The 20,548-nt window shown below is 38.8% G+C and overlaps 1 protein-coding gene across 3 annotated transcripts in view; it reads right to left on the bottom strand.

Moving 5' to 3' along the window:
* The window catches only part of TSPAN33 (tetraspanin 33), a 130,402-nt gene that overhangs the window by 50,556 nt on the left and 59,298 nt on the right, over positions 1–20,548 (bottom strand). For all 3 annotated transcript variants that reach the window (XM_053716357.1, XM_053716359.1, XM_053716358.1), the window contains exon 2: positions 1,187–1,244. In XM_053716357.1, coding sequence (XP_053572332.1) covers positions 1,187–1,244 — 58 coding nt within the window. The remainder of the gene's footprint in view (positions 1–1,186; positions 1,245–20,548) is intronic.

Genomic DNA, 20,548 nt, shown 5'->3' with positions numbered 1-20,548 from the left:
AAGCCGTGGATAAAGCTGAATGCCTGAATTGGGGACCTGAAGCTAAAAAACAATGAGAAATATAACCATTTAAAGTCAGGGAGAGAGCCATCCCCTGATATTGATTTCATAAAAGTCTGGGAAATGATAACAACTAAATGAAAAATACTTCACGTAACTAAAAACATAATTTGGGTTAATGCACTGCCTAATGAAATATTGTGCACATGTAACTAAGTCAACTGGATGGAGTCACCACTGGGACCTTATAATGTGATAAAGAATTTGAACACAATTTTATAGTTTAATTACATTTCTGATTATTTACAATGTTTAAAGCAAATCAGGAAGTTCATTTCTGCCTTTTTTGGATAACTTTCAATGTCCAATAAGCCATTTGGAGATGTCCAATAAGAGATGGGTTTACGTGGTGATAAACAATGAGCTCTAAAGGAATAGTTTAGTCAAAATGAAATGTTCATGATTCAGATGCAGCAGCAATTTTAAGCAACTTTTTAATTTACTCCTATTATCAATTTTTCTTCAGTCTCTTGGTATCTTTATTTGAAAAAGCAAGAATGTAAGCTTAGGAACTGGCCCATTTTTGGTTCAGCACGTGGGTAGCGTTTGCTGATTGGGGTCTAAATGTAGTCATCAATCAGCAAGCGCTACCCAGGAAATGAACACAAAATAGGGCGACTCCTAATCTTACATTCTTGCTTTTTTAAATAAAGATACCAAGAGAATAAAGAAAAAATGATAATATGAGTTAATTAGGAAATTGCTTAAAACTGCTGCTCTTTCTGAATCATCAAAGTTTAATTTTGACTAGACTATTTCTTTAATGGACCCTACAAATCCTCAGTTAAGGGTTTTACATGAGTTAGGACAGGTGCATATCTGATGCCGTAAAAAAAAAATCATTGTGCTACAAATTGTGCTTTATAAACTGAGCTCAGACATGAAAATGGCTTACTGGACCCTGAACCCCACCCCCCCCAAAAAAATAAAAAATAAATAAAAAATAAATTAAAAAATAAAATCCTATAGCCGATTAAAATCTAGATCCCTGACTATGAATGAATCAACTGTTGGCAACAACAGCTTAATAATGCCCATTCTTTACAGATCTCCAGAGGATTGTTAGGATCTTTATAAATTTTTAGACACAGGTGCCAGCAGCGATAATATGTAGTAGAAGACCCACCTGAATGTTTCAGGACCCGAGCATAGACTCCCACAGACACAGTCACCATGGCTATAACCTGCAAACACAAAGGAGACTCTTTATTAATGTGAGATCATTACAAAACAGCAGGTTACATAACAAGGCCACAAATGAAAGTATCAACTAGAACTACAGCTTGGTATACTGAACATGGCGCTGGATGACAACAGAATCTACTGAATGTATTTGTCACAATGAACAAAGGACTAGCGCTACATACTATTACTGAACAGAGCTACAGTGTGTTATTTTTAGTCTGGACTTCCGAACAGGATCCACATACCAAAGCTGTGAGGCCATGCTGAAGCTATCAGAAACACATGACACTGTTCCAATATGATCTTGAAAATCACCTTTGGAAGAAAAAAAAAAAGGCGGAAAGATTGAAAAACCAAGACACTGCTAATGCATCCACTATCTCCACCTTAGGATTCCTGTACCTGAAAAGGTACCTGGGAAATTGAGAAAGCGCATCTGTATAGAGACACCACTCTCCCAGATGTAAAGACTGACGACTGAGATAATCAAATGTCTAAAATCGTAGAAAATAGACAAGAAATGAATTCCATCTAAGAACGTATTCAAGATACCTCTTAATTGCTAAGGAACTATGAGTCCCTATTGTTGATTGACATATACCACAGTTGTGATATTGAATGTCTGAAAGCAAAAAAAATTAAAAAGTTCTCTCATAAAAGTGGCCAAGCCTGAAAGAAAAATAGCACATAGTTCCAAAATATCGATTGGAAACCTCTCCTCTTGAAGTTTCCAAACCCGTTTGTGCTGTCAAAACACCCTCAGACAGCTCCCCAACCTGTAAGACTTGCATCCATTAAGAATACAGTCAAGGAAGGATGAACAAAAGGAGGCCCCCTGAATAAAATGATGATAGCATAATCACCAAGATTAGAGTGTTAGGATTTAAAAATATCAACTGTGATATTTAAAAACAAACCCTGTATCATTGATTCAGTATGCAAATCAAAAAAGAGATCTCAGATGAAAAACAAGCAAAGGGAACCACACCCGATGCTGCAGTTATGAGTCCTAACAACTTCCATTCACATAGCCACTGAAAGAAATGTTCTGGACTGTAAGTTAGACAGGCTAATGCAAATTAAATTGACTTTTGTCCGATAAAGACAAAAACACGAACACAGAATCTATCTAGAAACCCAAAAAGAAGTGATCCTTGTCTGAGGAAACACGAAACTCTTAGGTAAATTAAATCCTCTAACCATGTCTTGAAGAAACAAAACTTAGTTGATTCATGAGGGATTCCACAAAAAGAAAAGTCCATATATTTGAAAACTGCTCTTTCATATGTATGTATTGGGTACTCATAAAGCACGTCTAATCACCCGTAAGGGACTCAAGATGCTGCCCAATTAATCGGCCTCGGAAGGATGAAAGGCTGAATGGACCTCGCCGTGAATCGAACCTGCAACCCTCAAGTTGCTACAGAGCTCAGTAACAGTGCATTAGCATGCTGAGCTTTCTGTCTGACTTTAATAAAAGAAAAGTTTAAGCTAAAACCAAGATACCATCCAAATAAGGAAGCTACTGTCAGAAAGAAGGGCACCAAGAACCTTTGAAAAGATTCATAAAGCTGTGACTAAACCAAAAGGAAAAGCGATAAATTGGTAAAGCTTAAAAGAAAATCTCAGAAACCACAAGTGGTTTGAATGTAATAAAATATGAGGATAAACATCCTAAAAAAGGAAGTGGACATGAAATGGCCTTAACAAAAAGGCATAATAGTGCTTATAATCGTCAACTTAAAAGTGGAGACTAACAAAACAAAAAAATCTTCAGATGAAAGAATGGACTGAATAAACCTTACTTCTTAGAGACAAAGAATAGAATTGAAATAGAAACCCAAATCTTGTTCCTGCAAAAAGAACTGGCATAATCACACCTGAAAAAAATTCACTGAGTGTACTGAGAAAGATTCTTCCCATAGAATGTCTCATTCTAGAAATCTATTCAAAATCTAAGAATAATATAGAATTTGGACTGAGTTCATTCAAAAACAATTTAATCTGCCCCCCCCTCCAGAAGGACTGGTTTGAGAACCGCACCTTTATGCAGACTGTCATGATACAATCATGTGGAGTAGTTGCTAAATCGATTGGCTACCCGGCAGAGGTGGAGTTGTGGTATGGAAAGGGTAAGTGTGAAATCTGTTTTCAGGAAAGCTGTAAGCTGAGACCCCCCTCCCTTCCCCCCACTCCTTAGCCTAGTGTTTATTGTGTAACACTGTGCAGGAATGCAAAACGCTCCTCCCCTTGGAGACTGGTACTGTGAACTCGTCGTAAATTATAACAAGGGCGGTGTCTTTGACAAGACAAAGAAGATTTAGTTTTAATATGCAGCAGAAAGACTTTTTGGACAGAATTGTCCTGGGACCCAAACCACTAACATCAGGAACGTCATTCTCCACATATCTAAAGGAACTTGGTAATAAGTTAGATATTGTGTGTAATTCTTTTCATGTCCCATTTTCTTTTTAAAGAATTGTAGCTTTGCAATTGTATGTTATTTTGAATGTCTTTATAATTTTGCACTGTGTAATCTGTATTGATATTTTGTTATTAAACACGTAGAAAATCTAATTCTGTCTTTTGGGCTCTAATATCCAAATTCACACTCCTGTTGAGACAAGGTTAAAGGCACGTTACCTAATTGTTAGAGTTTTTAGGGGTTCCCAAAACACCTCTTTAATTTAGAAGGTTTGGTGGTGGCAGCAGAAATTGTTAATTAGAGCAGTGTGGACAGGATTTGGGGGCTAATGTGGTATCCCTTTAAGGTCCTTTTGTAGAGTTGCAAGGTTAAGGGAACCAGAGCTGTGTGCCATTAACCCCTTCATGCCCACACCCCTCTATTGTGACGTTGAGAAGGTTTGATTTGTCACAAACTGGCTGGCAGCGGTGGGGATATTTTAGAGTTTCTTTAGTGCTATTTGTATAGTACTAAAATAAATTAGATGTTTTTGTGTAATTTCCCAAAGACGGAACTCAGTGCCTAATTACAGAGACATGGAGTGTAAAGAAGCAATTAATTTCCCCATCCTCTTGTTTGTTCTTGGCTACTCATTATGGAAGCATATAGGAAGATGCTGAAAAAGAATCCCTGGAGCTGCTTTGTCAGGAGAGAGCCATTGCAACTTTTGTCAAAACAAAGGAGCAGTTGGTCCAATAACTGCAGCAGGCAGATGACATTCCAGCAGAGCAGGAAACAGGCACAGAAAGGGTTACTGTGGAACTGGTAACCCAGGAGATGGTACCTACTACTGTTACCCATGAGAGTGCAAAGGAGTCTGAGCTACAAACAGCACTCAGGTACTTGGGGGATGCTGATCCCAAACTGAGAATGGAATTGATCCTCAAGTTTCAAGAAGCAGCTGAGAGAAAGAGGGAGGCTGCAGAAAGAGAAAGAAAAGAAGAGAGAGAGAAAGAGAGAGAGAGGCTGCAGAAAGAGAGAGAGAGAGAGGCTGCAGAGAGGAAGACTGCAGAAAGAGAGAGAGAGGCTGCAGAGAGGGAGGCTGCAGAAAGAGAGAGAGAAAGGATGCTCAACAGAGACATGAGCTGGAGGTTATGCAGATGAACAGAACCAGCCTGTCTCCCCAAACCAGTGAACGCGGGGAAACAGTAACAGAGAGGGCCCCATCGGGAGTATTTTCCAATGTTGGAAAGAGACACTGACTTGGATGTTTTTCTGAGGGGCTTTGAGAAGGTATGCAAGCAGTATCAGCTGCCCCCAGAGCAATGGTTTCGCTATTTAGCTCCTCGTCTGAAGGGTAAAGCACTGGATGTATTTGCTTCACTTCCAGTGGAGGATGACCAGGACTATGAGGCCATAAAAACAGCCTTATTAAAAAGTTTTAACCTCACTCCGGAATTCTACAGGAAAACATTTCAGAGTCTTTCCCAAAGTGCAGATGACAGCTGCACAGAATATGTTGCACAACTAAGGTCTGCTTTTAAGCAATGGACTGGGGGCCTAAACTCATGAGGCTTTGGAGGATTTGATGATCCTGGAGCAGTTCATGCAAACGCGAAGTCCTGATGCCAGAGTATGGATTCTGGACAGAAAGCCCAAAACAGTGGCAGAGGCTGCAGATCTGGCTAATTATTACGCCAACAACAGAGCACCTAGAACAAGGCAGGCAGCTATTCAAGCTGTGTCTCCTAAGTGGAAAATAGCAAACAAGGCAGCAGAGAGACCATCTCATCTACACCCTACAGCCAGAGGGGCAGGGGCCACACCGGGACAGGGGGATACCCGCCGGTGTTTCACTTGTAACCAGATGGGGCATCTGAGTTTCACCTGCCCAGAAAAGAAGATGCCTGAGGGTGGGAATGTGGCTGGGGGACCAGCATCTGTTTTGTTTGTGGGTGGGTTCCCAAGGCAAAAGTGGAGAAAGAACCTACAGAGGGTATCAGTGGGTGACCAGGTGGCAACAGGACTTAGGGATAGTAGAGCTTCAGTTACCTTGGTGCATCCTGAAATGATAAAGCCGGAGAACATTATACCAGGGAGGACTGTGTCCATTCAAGGAATTGGGGGAGTTTGCCCCGCAGTGCCTGTGGCACAAGTGTACCTTGATTGGGGTGTAGAAAAAGGTATGCGGTGGTGGGGATTTCTTCGGATATCCCCTGTTGATGTTTTGATGGGCGATGATTTTGGCTGGATACTTTGTCAGTATGCCCCAGAAGACAACACCTGCAACCTGGAAGGGCCAGTAGAGGGCCCTGCACCAACTGAGGTACTGTGTGAAACTTTGGGGGACCCAGAGGGGAGGCTGGGGATGGACACATTGCTAGCTGCACCAGAGCTGGAGGTATCCCACCAAAGGATAAAGGATGATTCCCTTAAACATGAGTGCTGGGAGGGGGGACTGAGGGTTAATGCAGCTATGCCTTTGTGTACACCAGTAATGTATTGTTCTAATGAAGAGGGATGTATTGAAAATGTTTGTGACACTGTTACTTCTATTGAACCTGGGCGCTGGGAGGGAGAGCCTAGGGTTAATGAAGATTTACCTGAACCTGTACCAGTACTGTATTGTGCCAGTGAACAGGATTATACTGCCATTGATTGTGACCATGTTGCTTCTACTGAACCTGGTTACTGGAAGGGAGAGCCTAAGGTTAATGCTGATTTACCTGTACCAGTAATGTATTGTGCCAGGGGAAAGGGTTATACTGCCATTAATTGTGACAATGTGATACCTGATGCAGTGTGTGGGAATGTGAGAGGGCAGCAGAACTGGGCAGAGGGGCATGCCCAAGAGGAAGGTATGGAATGGGCAATGCCAGAACTTAGTGAAGGAACTGCTATACCCCAGGAAAAGGTAGGATGTGTGGAGTGGAGTAAAGTGGCCAGTATGATATGTCAGGTGTATGAGTGCGGTGTGCCAGCGGAGTGGAGTGAGCAGGGGGCAGGAGAAGAAGCTTATTCTCTGTTTTCCCCTGAGGTAAAATGCACCCTTACAGCTGAAAAGGATAACAGGTGACAGGTATGTGTCAGTCTGTGCCTGAAACAGCATTGCATAGGCAAGAAGGAGTTAATGGCATGGCTGGTGTAGGGGCCAAAATACATCCTACCCTGTTACAGAGAGTAAGACAGGATGGGACCCTGGGTGTGTCTGTGGACCTCCCCTACAGGGATGGCAGATGTGAAGAAGAGGGGGAGGGAGATGTAGCTGCAGTGACTAATGAACCTGATACTCCTACAGAGCATACTGGGGTAGGTGTGAACACTGGAGTATCTGGCCTAAGCATAGCAAGAATTTATCTTAGTCTCCTAGTGAATTACCCTGAGGGGGTGCTAGATCCCTTTATGAGTGAGAGCGAGTGTGTGATATCCTGCAAGGAAATATCCTCCACGAGGGAAATTGTGTCAGCTGATGCTAACTGTTACAGTGGGCAAATGAATGCAGAGAGTGTGCAGAAAGGGCAGATCTGGTCTTATGAACGAGGAAAGACTAGGGTTTAGGTTGACATAGGGGATCAGCGTGGGCTGACCCCCTATTTCCACCATTTCAAAAGGGGAGGTGTCATGATACAATCATGTGGAGTAGTTGCTACCTGGATTGACTACCCGGCAGAGGTGGTATTGTGGTCTGGAAAGGGTTAGTGTGAAATCTGTTTTTAGGAAAGCTGTAGGCTGAAACCCCCCTCCCTTCCCCCCACTCCTTAGCCTAGTGTTTTTTGTGTAACACTGTGTAGGAATGCAAAACGCTCCTCCCCTTGGAGACTGGTACTGTGAACTCGTCGTAAATTATATCAAGGGCCGTGTCCTTGACAAGACAAAGAAGGTTTAGTTTAAATACGCAGCAGAAAGACTTTTTGGGCAGAATTGTCCTGGGACTCAAACCACTAACATCAGGAACGGCATTCTCCACATATCTAAAGGAACTTGGTAATACGTTAGATATTGTGTGTAATTCTTTTCATGTCCCATTTTCTTTTTAAAGAATTGTAGCTTTGCAATTATATGTTATTTTGAATGTCTTTATAATTTTGCACTGTGTAACCTGTATTGATATTTTGTGATTAAACACGTAGAAAATCTAATTCTGTCTTTTGGGCTCTAATATCCAAATTCACACTCCTGTTGAGACAAGGTTAAAGGCACTTTACATAATTGTTAAATTGTTTGAGTTTTTAGGGGTTCCCAAAACACCTTTTTAATTTAGAAGGTTTGGTGGTGGCAGCAGAAATTGTTAATTAGAGCAGTGTGGACAGGATTTGGGGGCTAATGTGGTATCCCTTTTAAGGTCCTTTTGTAGAGTTGCAAGGTTAAGGGAACCAGAGCTGTGTGCCATTAACCCCATTCATGCCCACACCCCTCTATTGTGACGTTGAGAAGGTTTGATTTGTCACACAGACTAATAACTAGTAATTATATACGGCTAGATTACGAGTTGCGCGTTATGAGTGAAAAAGCCTCTTAACGCTTCATTTTCCATACAGCTGCTATACAAGTTTCCATAGCGCCAGAAATATCACCATCTACGCTCAAATACATACCACTCACACAGACCCAGTAGTTAATGATATATCGATAACTAAAACATACACAAATCACTTTAAAAACATTACACAAAGTACACTTACACTCATACAAACACTCGACAATATTTATTTTTCATATTAAAATTTTTCATGTCAAAAGTATCAAAGTTACGAGATCTTGGGTGTTTGAAAAAAAAGCACACAAACCCATTTTACATTTTACATTGACTTTCATACGGGAATATACACTCAACTAGCTACATCTAACTACAAACATCTAACTACAAACAGCACATTACCTACACAAAATATATTTTTATTATGAAATTAACACGATTTAGCTACTTTTTCACAGAAGGACATGACGTCACTCACTTTACGCTCAACACAAGTGTTGGATTTTATTTCTCTGGACATTTCTTTCCTCCATTGACTTCTATGGGGAATACGTGCTAATGCACGTGACCTGCAGATTTACCTAACGCAATTTTTTTTTTTTACTTTAAAACTCGTAATACCAGCGTTAGAATTGTGGCGCTAATTCATTCATTCTTGCGTTAGTCCCGCTATGACAAATAGATCAAGAAATGACTATTTCCCTATGGAGTGCCATTCTAAGCTTCAACCATACAGATTACAGCATTGGGACTGTACCGGCCCTTTCAGCAGTTTCTCACTCAAAACTACATATACATAAATGAGAGTTTGGAAGATCTTCATTATTATTGCGAATTCAATGGGACACGTAAAATATTGACATCTCGCCAATCACTTATATATACAATATTATAGATGTCATCCCGTTACTTTATCGTTTTGAAACAATATTGCAGCAACATTGATCGATCAGATTCTATGCCATGTCTATGAACATTATACACAAGTATGCACTTTCAATCATGTTAGCGTGGACGTGTGCTTTTTACTATAAGATCGCGTTTTATAAGTATTTATTACGCATATGAACAAACATCACGAAGATGCACTGTATATGTTACATTTTACACTTTCACATTATGATTCATTGGGGGGGGGGAAATAGATTTCAACAAACACAAGAAAATCCGCCCACTTTGAAAGAATTTGCGCCGCTCAGGTACAATCAAGTGGATGCAATCAGCAGTCATTACAAACACGCTACCATTGGACATATTGCACTATAAATTCCCCAAACAACATGGCTAATCCCTTGTGATCGACATTGTATAAAATCACTTTTTGTGTTTTTGCATACCTTGTTACTCCTTGTGTGTTTGCTCTGCTGTTTGGCTTTGTGCTGCTTAGCTTGGCAAATATGGATGATCCGCAGTTAGTTGGTGCTGGTGCTGTTGCACGAGTTGTGTACAACAGAATCAGGCGTGCTCGGAGTCTCCAAGAGAGACGAAGGACTCGTCTGGTTAGAGGTCCTCGTGTTGAAAGGGTGAGGCCCAGTTTGGATAACATGAGCGACTTCAAGGTTTATGACAAGTATAGGCTCAATCGCGAACAGCTCATTAGCCTTTACAATGTACTTAAACCTGGCATGACCAAGATGCTAAGTTGCGTACACGTCCTGGCCTCCGGAAGTTTTCAATCCGAACAGGGGTACATGCATAGGCTGTCTCAGGGTACCTTCTCTGTGGTTTTTGACAACTTTCTGGACGCCATGATACGAGTTTGTAAGCTTTACATAGGATTCCCTCAAAATGATGGGGATTGGAGGAGCCTGAAGAGGGAATTCTTTGCAATAGCTTGAATGCCCAATGTCTTGAGAGCAATAGATTGCACCCACATTGCGCTGCGTGCTCCAGCAGATGACCAGCCCTTCCGAAATCGCAAACACTTTCATAGTCTCAACGTGCAGTTTGTTTGCGACGCACGGATGCGGATTATGAATGTGTGTGTGAATTTCGGCGGAGCTTGTCATGATGCCCATATACTAATGCAGTCGTCCCTGTGGCAACAGTATGGGGGCAGTTTCTCCATGGGTGGCTCGTTGGTAAGTACTTGTGCACAACATGGTTAATTAGACAATTGCCACTGTAATCTTCAAAAACAGTTGTGTTTGTGTAATGTGCAGCTATAGGATGCGCTTTAACCATTTAATTGTCTCTTTCAGCAAATGTCTAGTTTTAGCACCAAACAGATATGTAGCATGTCCTAGCTTAAATGTGCAGCTCTAGGATGCAATTTAACCATTTCTTTCTCTTTTAGAAAAAGTCTAGTTTATTCGAAAACTGCATATGTATCATGTCTTAGCTTAAATGTGCAGCTCTAGGATGTGCTTTAACCATTTAATTGTCTCTTTCAGCAAATGTCTAGTTTTAGCACCAAACAGATATGTAGCATGTCCTAGTTTAAATGTGCAGCTCTAGGATGCAATTTAAAAATTTCTTTCTCTTTTAGAAAATGTCTAGTTTATGTGATTTTCGTGTACACAAATGGATTGTATCTTATAAAAATGTAGTTAAATTTAATAATTTTGGAGATATTTTTAATATTTGACATTTTGTTATGTTCATTATTTATAGGTGATTCAGGTTACATGAGCCGGCCTTGGCTCATTACGCCTATACGTAACCCCACAGAGAACGCCCAGGAGCGCTACAATCGGGGGCACAAGCGGACTAGGGCTGTAGTGGAGAGGATGTTTGGGCTCCCCAAAATGTGCTTAAGATGCCTGGACAGGTCTGGAGGAGCCCTCCAATACAGCCCTAGTAAGGTGGCAAAGATCGTTATAGCCTGCAGCGTACTGCATAACATAGCTCAGAGGGCTGGGATGCTGCAGGAAGTCCAGGCGCCCCGAGACCTCCTCCAAGATGAGGAGGATGAGCCAGTTCTAGAGGGGCCATTCCGGGACGAGGGGCTCAATGTCAGAGCAAACATCATCAACCGCAACTTCAGACGGTAAATACTAGAAGTTATGTAGGAACATTGCGAATATGTACAATTTATGGAAATGAGAAGTAAAGAATTGTGCAAACATGTTAGGATTGTTCAACAAATGATTAGATCAAAATCTAATTTTATCTTTTTATTATCATAGGTAATTTATACATCAGATGATTCTGGCATTGGCTCCTGTAATGACTTCACCACCTGATTTTCAAAGACAACATCAGATGGTAAGTATATACAATGTATGGCTTGTGGGGGGGGGGTTGCACAATGATCTATCATATGGCATACAATTTAAAATGTAGTATTTAGTTTACAGATTAATAGATTTTTAGATAGTCAGAAAGGGATACTCTAGCAATACTATGTGCTTCAAAGTCATACATCTGAGGTTAGGTCTGCACAATGTATGACTCAGCTTCACACTTGATTGCTAGAACATAACACAAAAGATGCTACATACGCTTAGTAAGCTATTGATATAAATAGTTTCAGAAATAGCTAGGGGGGATGCAGAAACAAGTCACACATTTTTATTAATTATTTTATTTTCAATTTTATTTCCATTAGGGAGCTGACTTCATCTACAAACTGAACGTGAAGAATCCCAGACTGATCATGTCTGTGGCATTGTCTTTCAACTATGCTGACTTTTAAAAACATACAAAGACATGTTCACATGGTAAGTGGCCACAATTCTCTGTAACAAGACTGGGGATGCAGGATGTATCCTATGGGAGAAACTTATGGTTCATAATGTTATTTTTATTTTTAGATGGTATTTCACAATCCTCTATTTGGAAAATGATGAATAGGACACCTAATGAAGATAAACTGATATTTTGAATAGAATTTCCTTTCAAAGACCATACATCCAGGTTAGTTTGCACAATGCATGCTATTTAAGAATCATAGGAGGAATAATGTTCAAAGAATTCTGAATATATACATGTCCTATTTTAGAAAATGTTTTTTTAGAAACATTACCCCTACTTTGTGCTAGAGAGGACTCAGATTTTAAGAATTCAGACAGATAAAGGCATGCATTTTATAGTTTACATTTAGGTATATTATTATTTGAAGGGACATGAAATCTTACATTCAATTATGTCCCTCATACAATAGAATAATTTATGTTTTAAAAATTTGATCTGCATTATTTTGTCTAATTTTAGATGTTAATATGTGTAGTTCAAATATTGATTAGACAATTGAATGTGATTCATTTTAAATTATGGATAGATATACATTTCCAGTCTGAACCTGTTTTTAATATCAAGACAAACAATACATGTTAGAGCATAGACAGAAGATGAATTTTCAATAATTAGAATTACTGAATATTTTTAGACGTGTTCATTAAAGAACCTAATTGACTAATGTTTTTAATATTTATTTTCTTTCTTTTTCAGATTTTCATTTTTGATGAATTCCCAAACCATTTTTTTTTAAATAAATGTATTTACATAATATGGCCCCTATTTAAGAAAGTCTGGCGGACCTGATCCGACAGTGCGGATCAGGTCCGCCAGACCTCGCTGAATACAGCGAGCAATGCGCTCGCCATATTCAGCATTGCACCAGCAGCTCACAAGAGCTGCTGGTGCAACGCCGCCCCCTGCAGACTCACGGCCAATGGGCTGCCAGCAGGGGGGTGTCAATCAAACCGATCGTACTCGATCGGGTTTATTTCCGGCAATGTCTGTCCGCCTGCTCAGAGCAGGCGGACAGGTTATGGAGCAGAGGTCTTTGTGACCGCTGCTTCATAACTGCTGTTTCTGGCGAGCCTGCAGGCTCGCCAGAAACACGGGGCATCAAGCTCCATCAAGCTCCATTCGGAGCTTGATAGATAGGCCCCTATATCTTTCACATTTATTTATTGAAATACATATTATTTGATAAATATCTTTATCCCTGTAAGATAAGCAGAAATACATCCATCTAATATTCTGACATGTAAACAAAATATTAGTCCCATGCCTGTTAAAGTATCTATTTTTCAAAGCACATGCGTGATAGAAAATATCCTAATTTTGCTTACTTTCTTTAATTAAAAAATATCAACACAGCTTAAGCATATAATGTTAAAGTCAAGTATTTTACAAAAATTAAGGTGGAGTTAGATACAGCCATCTATGATTTGATTGCGTGATTTATAGATGTCAAAATCATAAAATGTTAAGTTCCCATGGGAATAGGGCCCTCAATCCCTCCTGTATGTGTTTGTAAATTTTGTCCCGTATCTTACAAGTCTTGTATTGTTTTATTTAAATGAATTGTATCCATGGACAGCGCTGCGGAATATGTTGGCGCTTAATAAATAAAGTATAATAATAATAATAATTACGAGGATATGTAGTATAAATTATAGATAACAAGTTTGCTCATTTCACTTTTAAGAAATGAAAGTGTTTAACTTCTTACATTAAAGTTACAGTGTAGTTTAATGTTATATTTACATTCTAATCTCTATAATCTTTCTTGGGTATCTAAAAACATTCGTAAAATAAATATAGGTTATGCTTTAATTATTTGCAAGGTATTATAGTTTAAATTATCTTTAAATAAAAACAGAAGTTAATTTAACATTTATACCAAGCTAGTTATTGTATGCCATAATGATAACTTTTCACTCTAGTGGAGTCATTTGAAGGGTCAGTTAACTATAGATATGTCAAAATATAATTTCTTTCATGTAATTGGCAAGAGTCCATGAGCTAGTGACATATGGGATATACAATCCTACCAGGAGGGGCAAAGTTTCCCAAACCTCAAAATGCCTATACATACACCCCTTACCACACCCACAATTCAGTTTTACAAACTTTGCCTCCTATGGAGGTGGTGAAGTAAGTTTGTGCTAAGATTTCTACGTTGATATGCGCTTCTCAGCATTTTTGAAGCCCGATTCCTCTGAGTACAGCGAATGTCAGAGGGACGTGAAGGGAGTATCACTTATTTGAATACGATGATTTCCCTAACGGGGGTCTATTTCATAGGTTCTCTGTTATCGGTCGTAGAGATTCATCTCCTACCTCCCTTTTCAGATCGACGATATACTCTCAATTTACCATTACCTCTACTAATAACCGTTTTAGTACTGGTTTGGCTATCTGCTATATGTGGATGGGTGTCTTTTGGTAAGTATGTTTTCATTACTTAAGACACTCTCAGCTATGGTTTGGCACTTTATGCATTTATATAAAGTTCTAAATATATGTATTGTACTTATATTTGCCATGAGTCAGGTTCATGTATTTCCTTCTGCAGACTGTCAGTTTCATATTTGGGAACGTAAACATTTTTAAGAAATTTATTTCTTACCTGGGGTTTAGTCTTTTTTTTCAATTGACTACTTCTTGCAATTGCGGGTATTAGGCCCGCGGGTGCGTCAAATGCTAAACTTTATTGCGTCATTCTTGGCGCGAAAAACTTTTTTCATTATTTCAATACCCCTTGTTTGTTTGCCTCTTGCTTTTTGCTTTCAGAGGCCTATGCTATTGCATTTTTTCCCATTCCTGAAACTGTCATATAAGGAAATAGATAATTTTGCTTTATATGTTGTTTTTTCTCTTACAAAAAAGAAAAAAAGGAAAAAGAAAAAAAGAGAGGAGCGCCGACTCAAATGTAGGGTAAAACAGTTTATTATTACAAAAACAGTGACTCAAACACACTCACAAGATATATTAGGATATAGTTCCTATCAAGGCTGACTGCCGTGTATATCCCCTGATATCCGTTCAGGATCTTTCCAAAATTTGTAGGATGTGGTGTCGGGGTATCCGTCTCTCACGCTGTGCGTTCCGTACTCTCAATGCCGCTCTGCAGTCGCGGGGAGTGACGTCATCAGAAAGTTCAGCGTGGAGACTCTGTTGTTGGGAGTAGAATCATACGCTACGGATCCCTTGTGGGACAAAAAGGTAGCGAACTGGGGTATTACTTCAACACGTTTCGTCCCGATCGACGGGACTTTATCAAGAGTCTTTACTGTATATCTTTGCATATACACCTGTCTCCAATGTTTTTTCTCTTACATTGTGCAAAATGTCCCAGTCTGATCCTGCCTCAGAAGTTTCTGCTGGAACATTGCTGCCTGACATCGGTTCTACCAAAGCTAAGTGCATTTGTTGTAAAATTGTAGAAATTATTCCACCGAATGTCATTTGTAATAGTTGTCATGATAAACTTTTACATGCAGATAGTGTTTCCATCAGTAATAGTACATTGCCAGTTGCAGTTCCTTCAACTTCTAATGTGCATGATATACCTGTAAATTTTAAAGAATTTGTTTCTGATTCTATTATGAAGGCTTTGTCTGCATTTCCGCCTTCTAATAAACGTAAAAGGTCTTTTAAAACTTCTCATTTAGCTGATGAAATTTCAAATGACCAACAACATAATAATTCATCCTCTTCTCATGAAGATCTATCTGAAACAGAAGATCCTTCCTCAGACATTGACACTGACAAATCTACCTATTTATTTAAAATAGAGTATATGCGTTCTTTATTAAAAGAAGTGTTAATTACTTTGGATATTGAGGTAACCAGTCCTATTGACATTCAGTCTAATAAACGTTTAAATGCTGGTTTTAAACCTCCTGTGGTTTCCCCAGGGGTTTTTCCAATTCCTGAGGCTATTTCTGATATGTTTTCTAGGGAATGGAATAAGCCAGGTACTTCTTTTATTCCTTCTTCAAGGTTTAAAAAATTGTATCCTTTACCAGCAAAATCTATAGAGTTTTGGGAAAAAATCTCCAAAGTTTATGGGGCTATTTCTACTCTTGCTAAACATACCACTATTCCTATGGAAGATAGCACTTCCTTTAAGGATCCTTTAGATAGGAAGCTTGAATCTTATCTAAGGAAGGCCTATTTATATTCAGGTCATCTTCTCAGACCTGCTATTTCTTTGGCTGATGTTGCGGTTGCATCAACTTTCTGGTTGGAAAATTTATCGCAACACGAATTGGATTCTGACATATCTAGCGTTGTTCGCTTACTGCAACATGCTAATCATTTTATTTGTGATGCCATTTTTGATGGGCTTTGTGGCTTAAATCTTGGAATTCTGATATGACATCTAAATCTAGATTACTATCTCTTTCTTTCCAAGGTAATAATTTATTTGGTTCTCAGTTGGATTCTATTATTTCAACTATCACTGGGGGAAAAGGCGTTTTTTTGCCTCAGGATAAAAAAACTAAGGGTAAATCTAAGGCTTCTAACCATTTTCATTCCTTTCGTCAGAATAAGAAACAAAAACTCAATCCTCCCCCCAAGTAATCTGCTTCCAATTGGAAGCCTTCCTCAAATTGGAATAAATCCAAGCCATTTAGGAAACCAAAGTCAGCCCCTAAATCCGCATGAAGGTGCGGCCCTCATGCCAGCTCAGCTGGTAGGGGGCAGATTAAGGTTTTTCAAGGATTTTTGGATAAATTCTATCCACAATCATTGGATTCAGAGCATTGTCTCTCAAGGGTATCGAATAGGATTCAGACTAAGACCTCCTGTGAGAAGATTTTTTCTCTCACGCATCCCTGTAAATCCAGTAAAAGCTCAGGCTTTTCTGAAGTGTGTTTCAGACCTGGAGTCTTCAGGGGTAATCATGCCAGTTCCTCCTCAGTAACAAGGTTTGGGGTTTTATTCAAACCTATTCATTGTACCACAGAAAGAAAATGTATTCAGACCAGTTCTGGATCTAAAAATTTTGAATCGTTATGTAAGAGTACCAACTTTCAAGATGGTGACTATAAGGACTATTCTGCCTTTTGTTCAGCGAGGACATTATATGTCCACAATAGACTTGCAGGATGCATACCTTCATATTCCGATTCATCCAGAACACTTTCAGTTTCTGAGATTCTATTTTCTAGACAAGCATTACCAATTTGTTGCTCTTCCATTTGGCCTAGCAACAGCTCCAAGAATCTTTTCAAAGGTTCTGTGTGCCCTACTATCTGTAATCAGAGAACAGGGTATTGCGGTGTTAATGCTATTTAAAGATGGAGATAATTCCTAGAGGTCTGAGAATCCGCCTAGACCCCGGCATTAACTTGCGAGGTGTAGATGCGGATAATGAATTTATAGCTAAATGGAATGAAATATTAACAAAATGCTCACTTGATCTGATTGCATTAATAATAGAGGAAGATGGTAAAAAACTGGAAAAATGTAAAAAAGATGTGGATGATGTGTACGAATGTTTGCACAAATTTGAAAATGACACATCATTTGAGAAATTAAATAAAGAGACACAAAAACTTATAGAAAAATTACAAGGGGAATTAAAAACACGTAAGAGGAGGAAATTAATAAGAGATCAGGAAGACTATAGGAGAAATAAAATCTATATATATAGGAATAGAATTAACACAAGAAATTACTATGATTCAGGTACAGATAATTCTGATATGGATTCTGATGGTGAAAATAAAAATAATGATTCAAATAACCAACGTATGCACCCTTTAGGGGTAGGACTAGACGAGGTGGGAGGAGGAGGCACGGGAGGGCAATCCCAAGAGAGGAGAGAAGGAAGAGGGAGGGGGAACAGACGACATCAGGGACAATATATGATGACCAGAAATCGTATGAGATACAACTAGAAGAGGAAAGTGACTCACTTCTAGGCCCACACCCCTCTCATAAAATGGGTATTGTCAACCTTTCCTCATTCCCCCTAAATCGCGAACATATAAAGGTACTGGAAAAGGGACTTAGTTTTTGCCCTTCTAATAGTCTAGATCTATTTGAGGTCACCAAGGACTTACATCTTTTTGCGAGAAAACTCGCTTTAAAAAAGATAATGACGCCAAAAATACAAGTAGATCTGGCCTGTAGAAAAGAGAGAGATACTCTGGATTGTCTGGAGACTCTTCTCTACGAACAGAGTAATGAAATTACAGATATCCTTCCAAAAACAGATTTAAAGAAAAAATCTACTTACATGCCCTCTTTTTCTTCCATTCCAAATATTTCGGTTTTTGTTCAAAATGTCTCCCAGGAGTTGACACAAATTCAAACTACAAAGATTGTCAATGATAATCTTACTAAATCTGAACGTAGAGCCCTTAAAGAACTGATTAATCATCAGGAATTGGTCATAAAACCGGCCGACAAGGGGGGTAATGTTGTCATTCTTACTCAAGAATACTACATCAAAGAGGCAATGCGGCAATTACTTGATGAAACACAATATGCCAAATCTTCTTTTGAAGAATTTCATAGATCTCACAATGAACTTCTTTTTTTACTAAATGAAGCACGTAGAAATAATTTGATTACAAGCCAAGAGTTTGGCTTCCTGTATAGTCACAAACCAAAAACACCAGTTTTCTACTGGATACCAAAGTTACATAAATCCATTAAAAATCCACCTGGACGCCCCATCATCTCTGGAATGGGGGGCCCCACTGAAGGAATAAGTAACTATGTTGATAGGTTTTTACAGCCGTTTGTAAATGACTTACGTACCTTTGTCCAAGATTCAACAGATGTGATTAAAAAACTCGATGGAATCAATGTTTCTGACAAGACCATTTTGGTCTCGTTGGATGTTGAATCCTTATATTCTTCAATTCCCCACTCTATTGGAATTGCAACTTGTGAAAAATTTCTCAATACAAGAGGAGTGGGCTATAGCAAACATTCTAAATTTGTAAGTAAACTTTTGAAATTTGTTCTGGAAAACAATATTTTTATTTTTGATGGCAAATACTATAAACAGAAACAAGGGACAGCAATGGGGGCTACATGCGCCCCAACATATGCCTGTTTACACCTTGGTGGATGGGAAGATCAAATTGTTTTTGGTGAGCATTCTGACATAGTTGAGGCGCATGTAGCCCTCTGGATCAGATATGTGGATGATATCCTCCTGCTATGGGATGGCAGTGAGGAGGATCTACTTAAATTTGTTTCCCTCCTGAATAAGAATAATTTAAATATCTTCTTAACTTGTAGTTATGATTCTACTACCATCAATTTTTTGGACTTAAAAATTAGTAAGAACGAAGGCAAAATTGAAACAGAAGTGTTTCGAAAGCCGACTGCAACTAATAGCCTTCTTTTGGGAACGAGTCATCATCCTGAAAATCTTAAGAGGGGTATTCCCTATGGGCAATTTCTGCGCCTTCGCAGAATCTGCTCTGGAGATCAAACCTTTAAACAACAGGCCAAAGATATGGCGACTCGTTTCCTTGAGAGAGGCTATTCAAAAAGATGTGTAAAAAGAGCACTCTATAAAGCATCTCAGCATCAAAGAAAAGATCTTCTGTACAAAAAGAATACCAAAAGTGAGAATGTGGAAGACACTAAAATCAGATTTATTACTAAATATAATGCCCATTGGAGTAAAGTTAAAAGTATTCTTAACAATAACTGGCATTTGCTGACTAATGACTCTACATTACACCAACATGTGGGGGACTATCCCCTAATGACAGCAAGGAGACCTAACAATTTGAAAGATCTCCTTGTTAAGAGCGAATTTAACAAAGTGCCTACATCTAACTGGTTAGAACGCAATGCCCAAAAAATAGTCGGCAGTTCCCCCTGTAATCACTGTGTCTGCTGTCAATTCGTGCAGAAAACTAAGACTTTTAGCACGAATACAGGTGTCACATATAAAATCAATTCTTTTATTAATTGTTCCACAAAAGGAGTCATATATCTTCTCTATTGCTCGTGTAAATGCTTTTATGTGGGTAAAACTTTTAGAGAATTACGCTCCCGCATTACAGAACATAGAGACGATATAAAGGACTTCAATATTGACAGCCCAGTGGCGAGACATTTTGCTCAATTTCACGAATCAAAAATTGATGAACTCCACTTCATTGGAATAGAATCAGTCAAACTGAGCATGCGCGGGGGGGACATTGATAAAATTCTTTTACAAAAAGAAACAAGATGGATGTACAAACTAAACACTCTATCTCCTAATGGCTTAAATGAAAAATTGGAATTTGCTTCCTTTTTAGGCTAATTCCTTATACCTTACTTTATCTGCACATCTCCATTTATTTCCATATGTGTATGGATAGTGGGTTCTCAAAATTAATAAAATAAATCAAAAGTGTAAATATATACTACTATGATGAGCTAAAATGCACATATTTGCTGTTAGAATAATTTGACACACATAACATTATAATTAAGTATTGTCTTTTAAATATTGCACAATGGTGTATTAAAATAAAACTGTTTTTAGCATATTTTGTATATATGATTTGTTGCGGATGTGTGTGTGAGTGAGTATTTGAATCATTTAATTGTATACAACCAACTTCTGCTATTGAATACCTCACCTTGGTTACTTGAGAAGCCCTTAATTTAGCTGTATTTTAAAAGTAACAATTGCAAAGACATTGCAACAACGGCTAATTGTGATTGACATAAATTTCATCAAATTGAAAGGACTCTGGAAACCGGTATCCAAT

Source organism: Bombina bombina, chromosome 6, assembly GCF_027579735.1.
Source record: "Bombina bombina isolate aBomBom1 chromosome 6, aBomBom1.pri, whole genome shotgun sequence".
NCBI classification, from domain to species: domain Eukaryota; kingdom Metazoa; phylum Chordata; class Amphibia; order Anura; family Bombinatoridae; genus Bombina; species Bombina bombina.
Note: the sequence above shows the minus strand (reverse complement) of the source record. Positions and strands in the feature narration are given on the sequence as shown.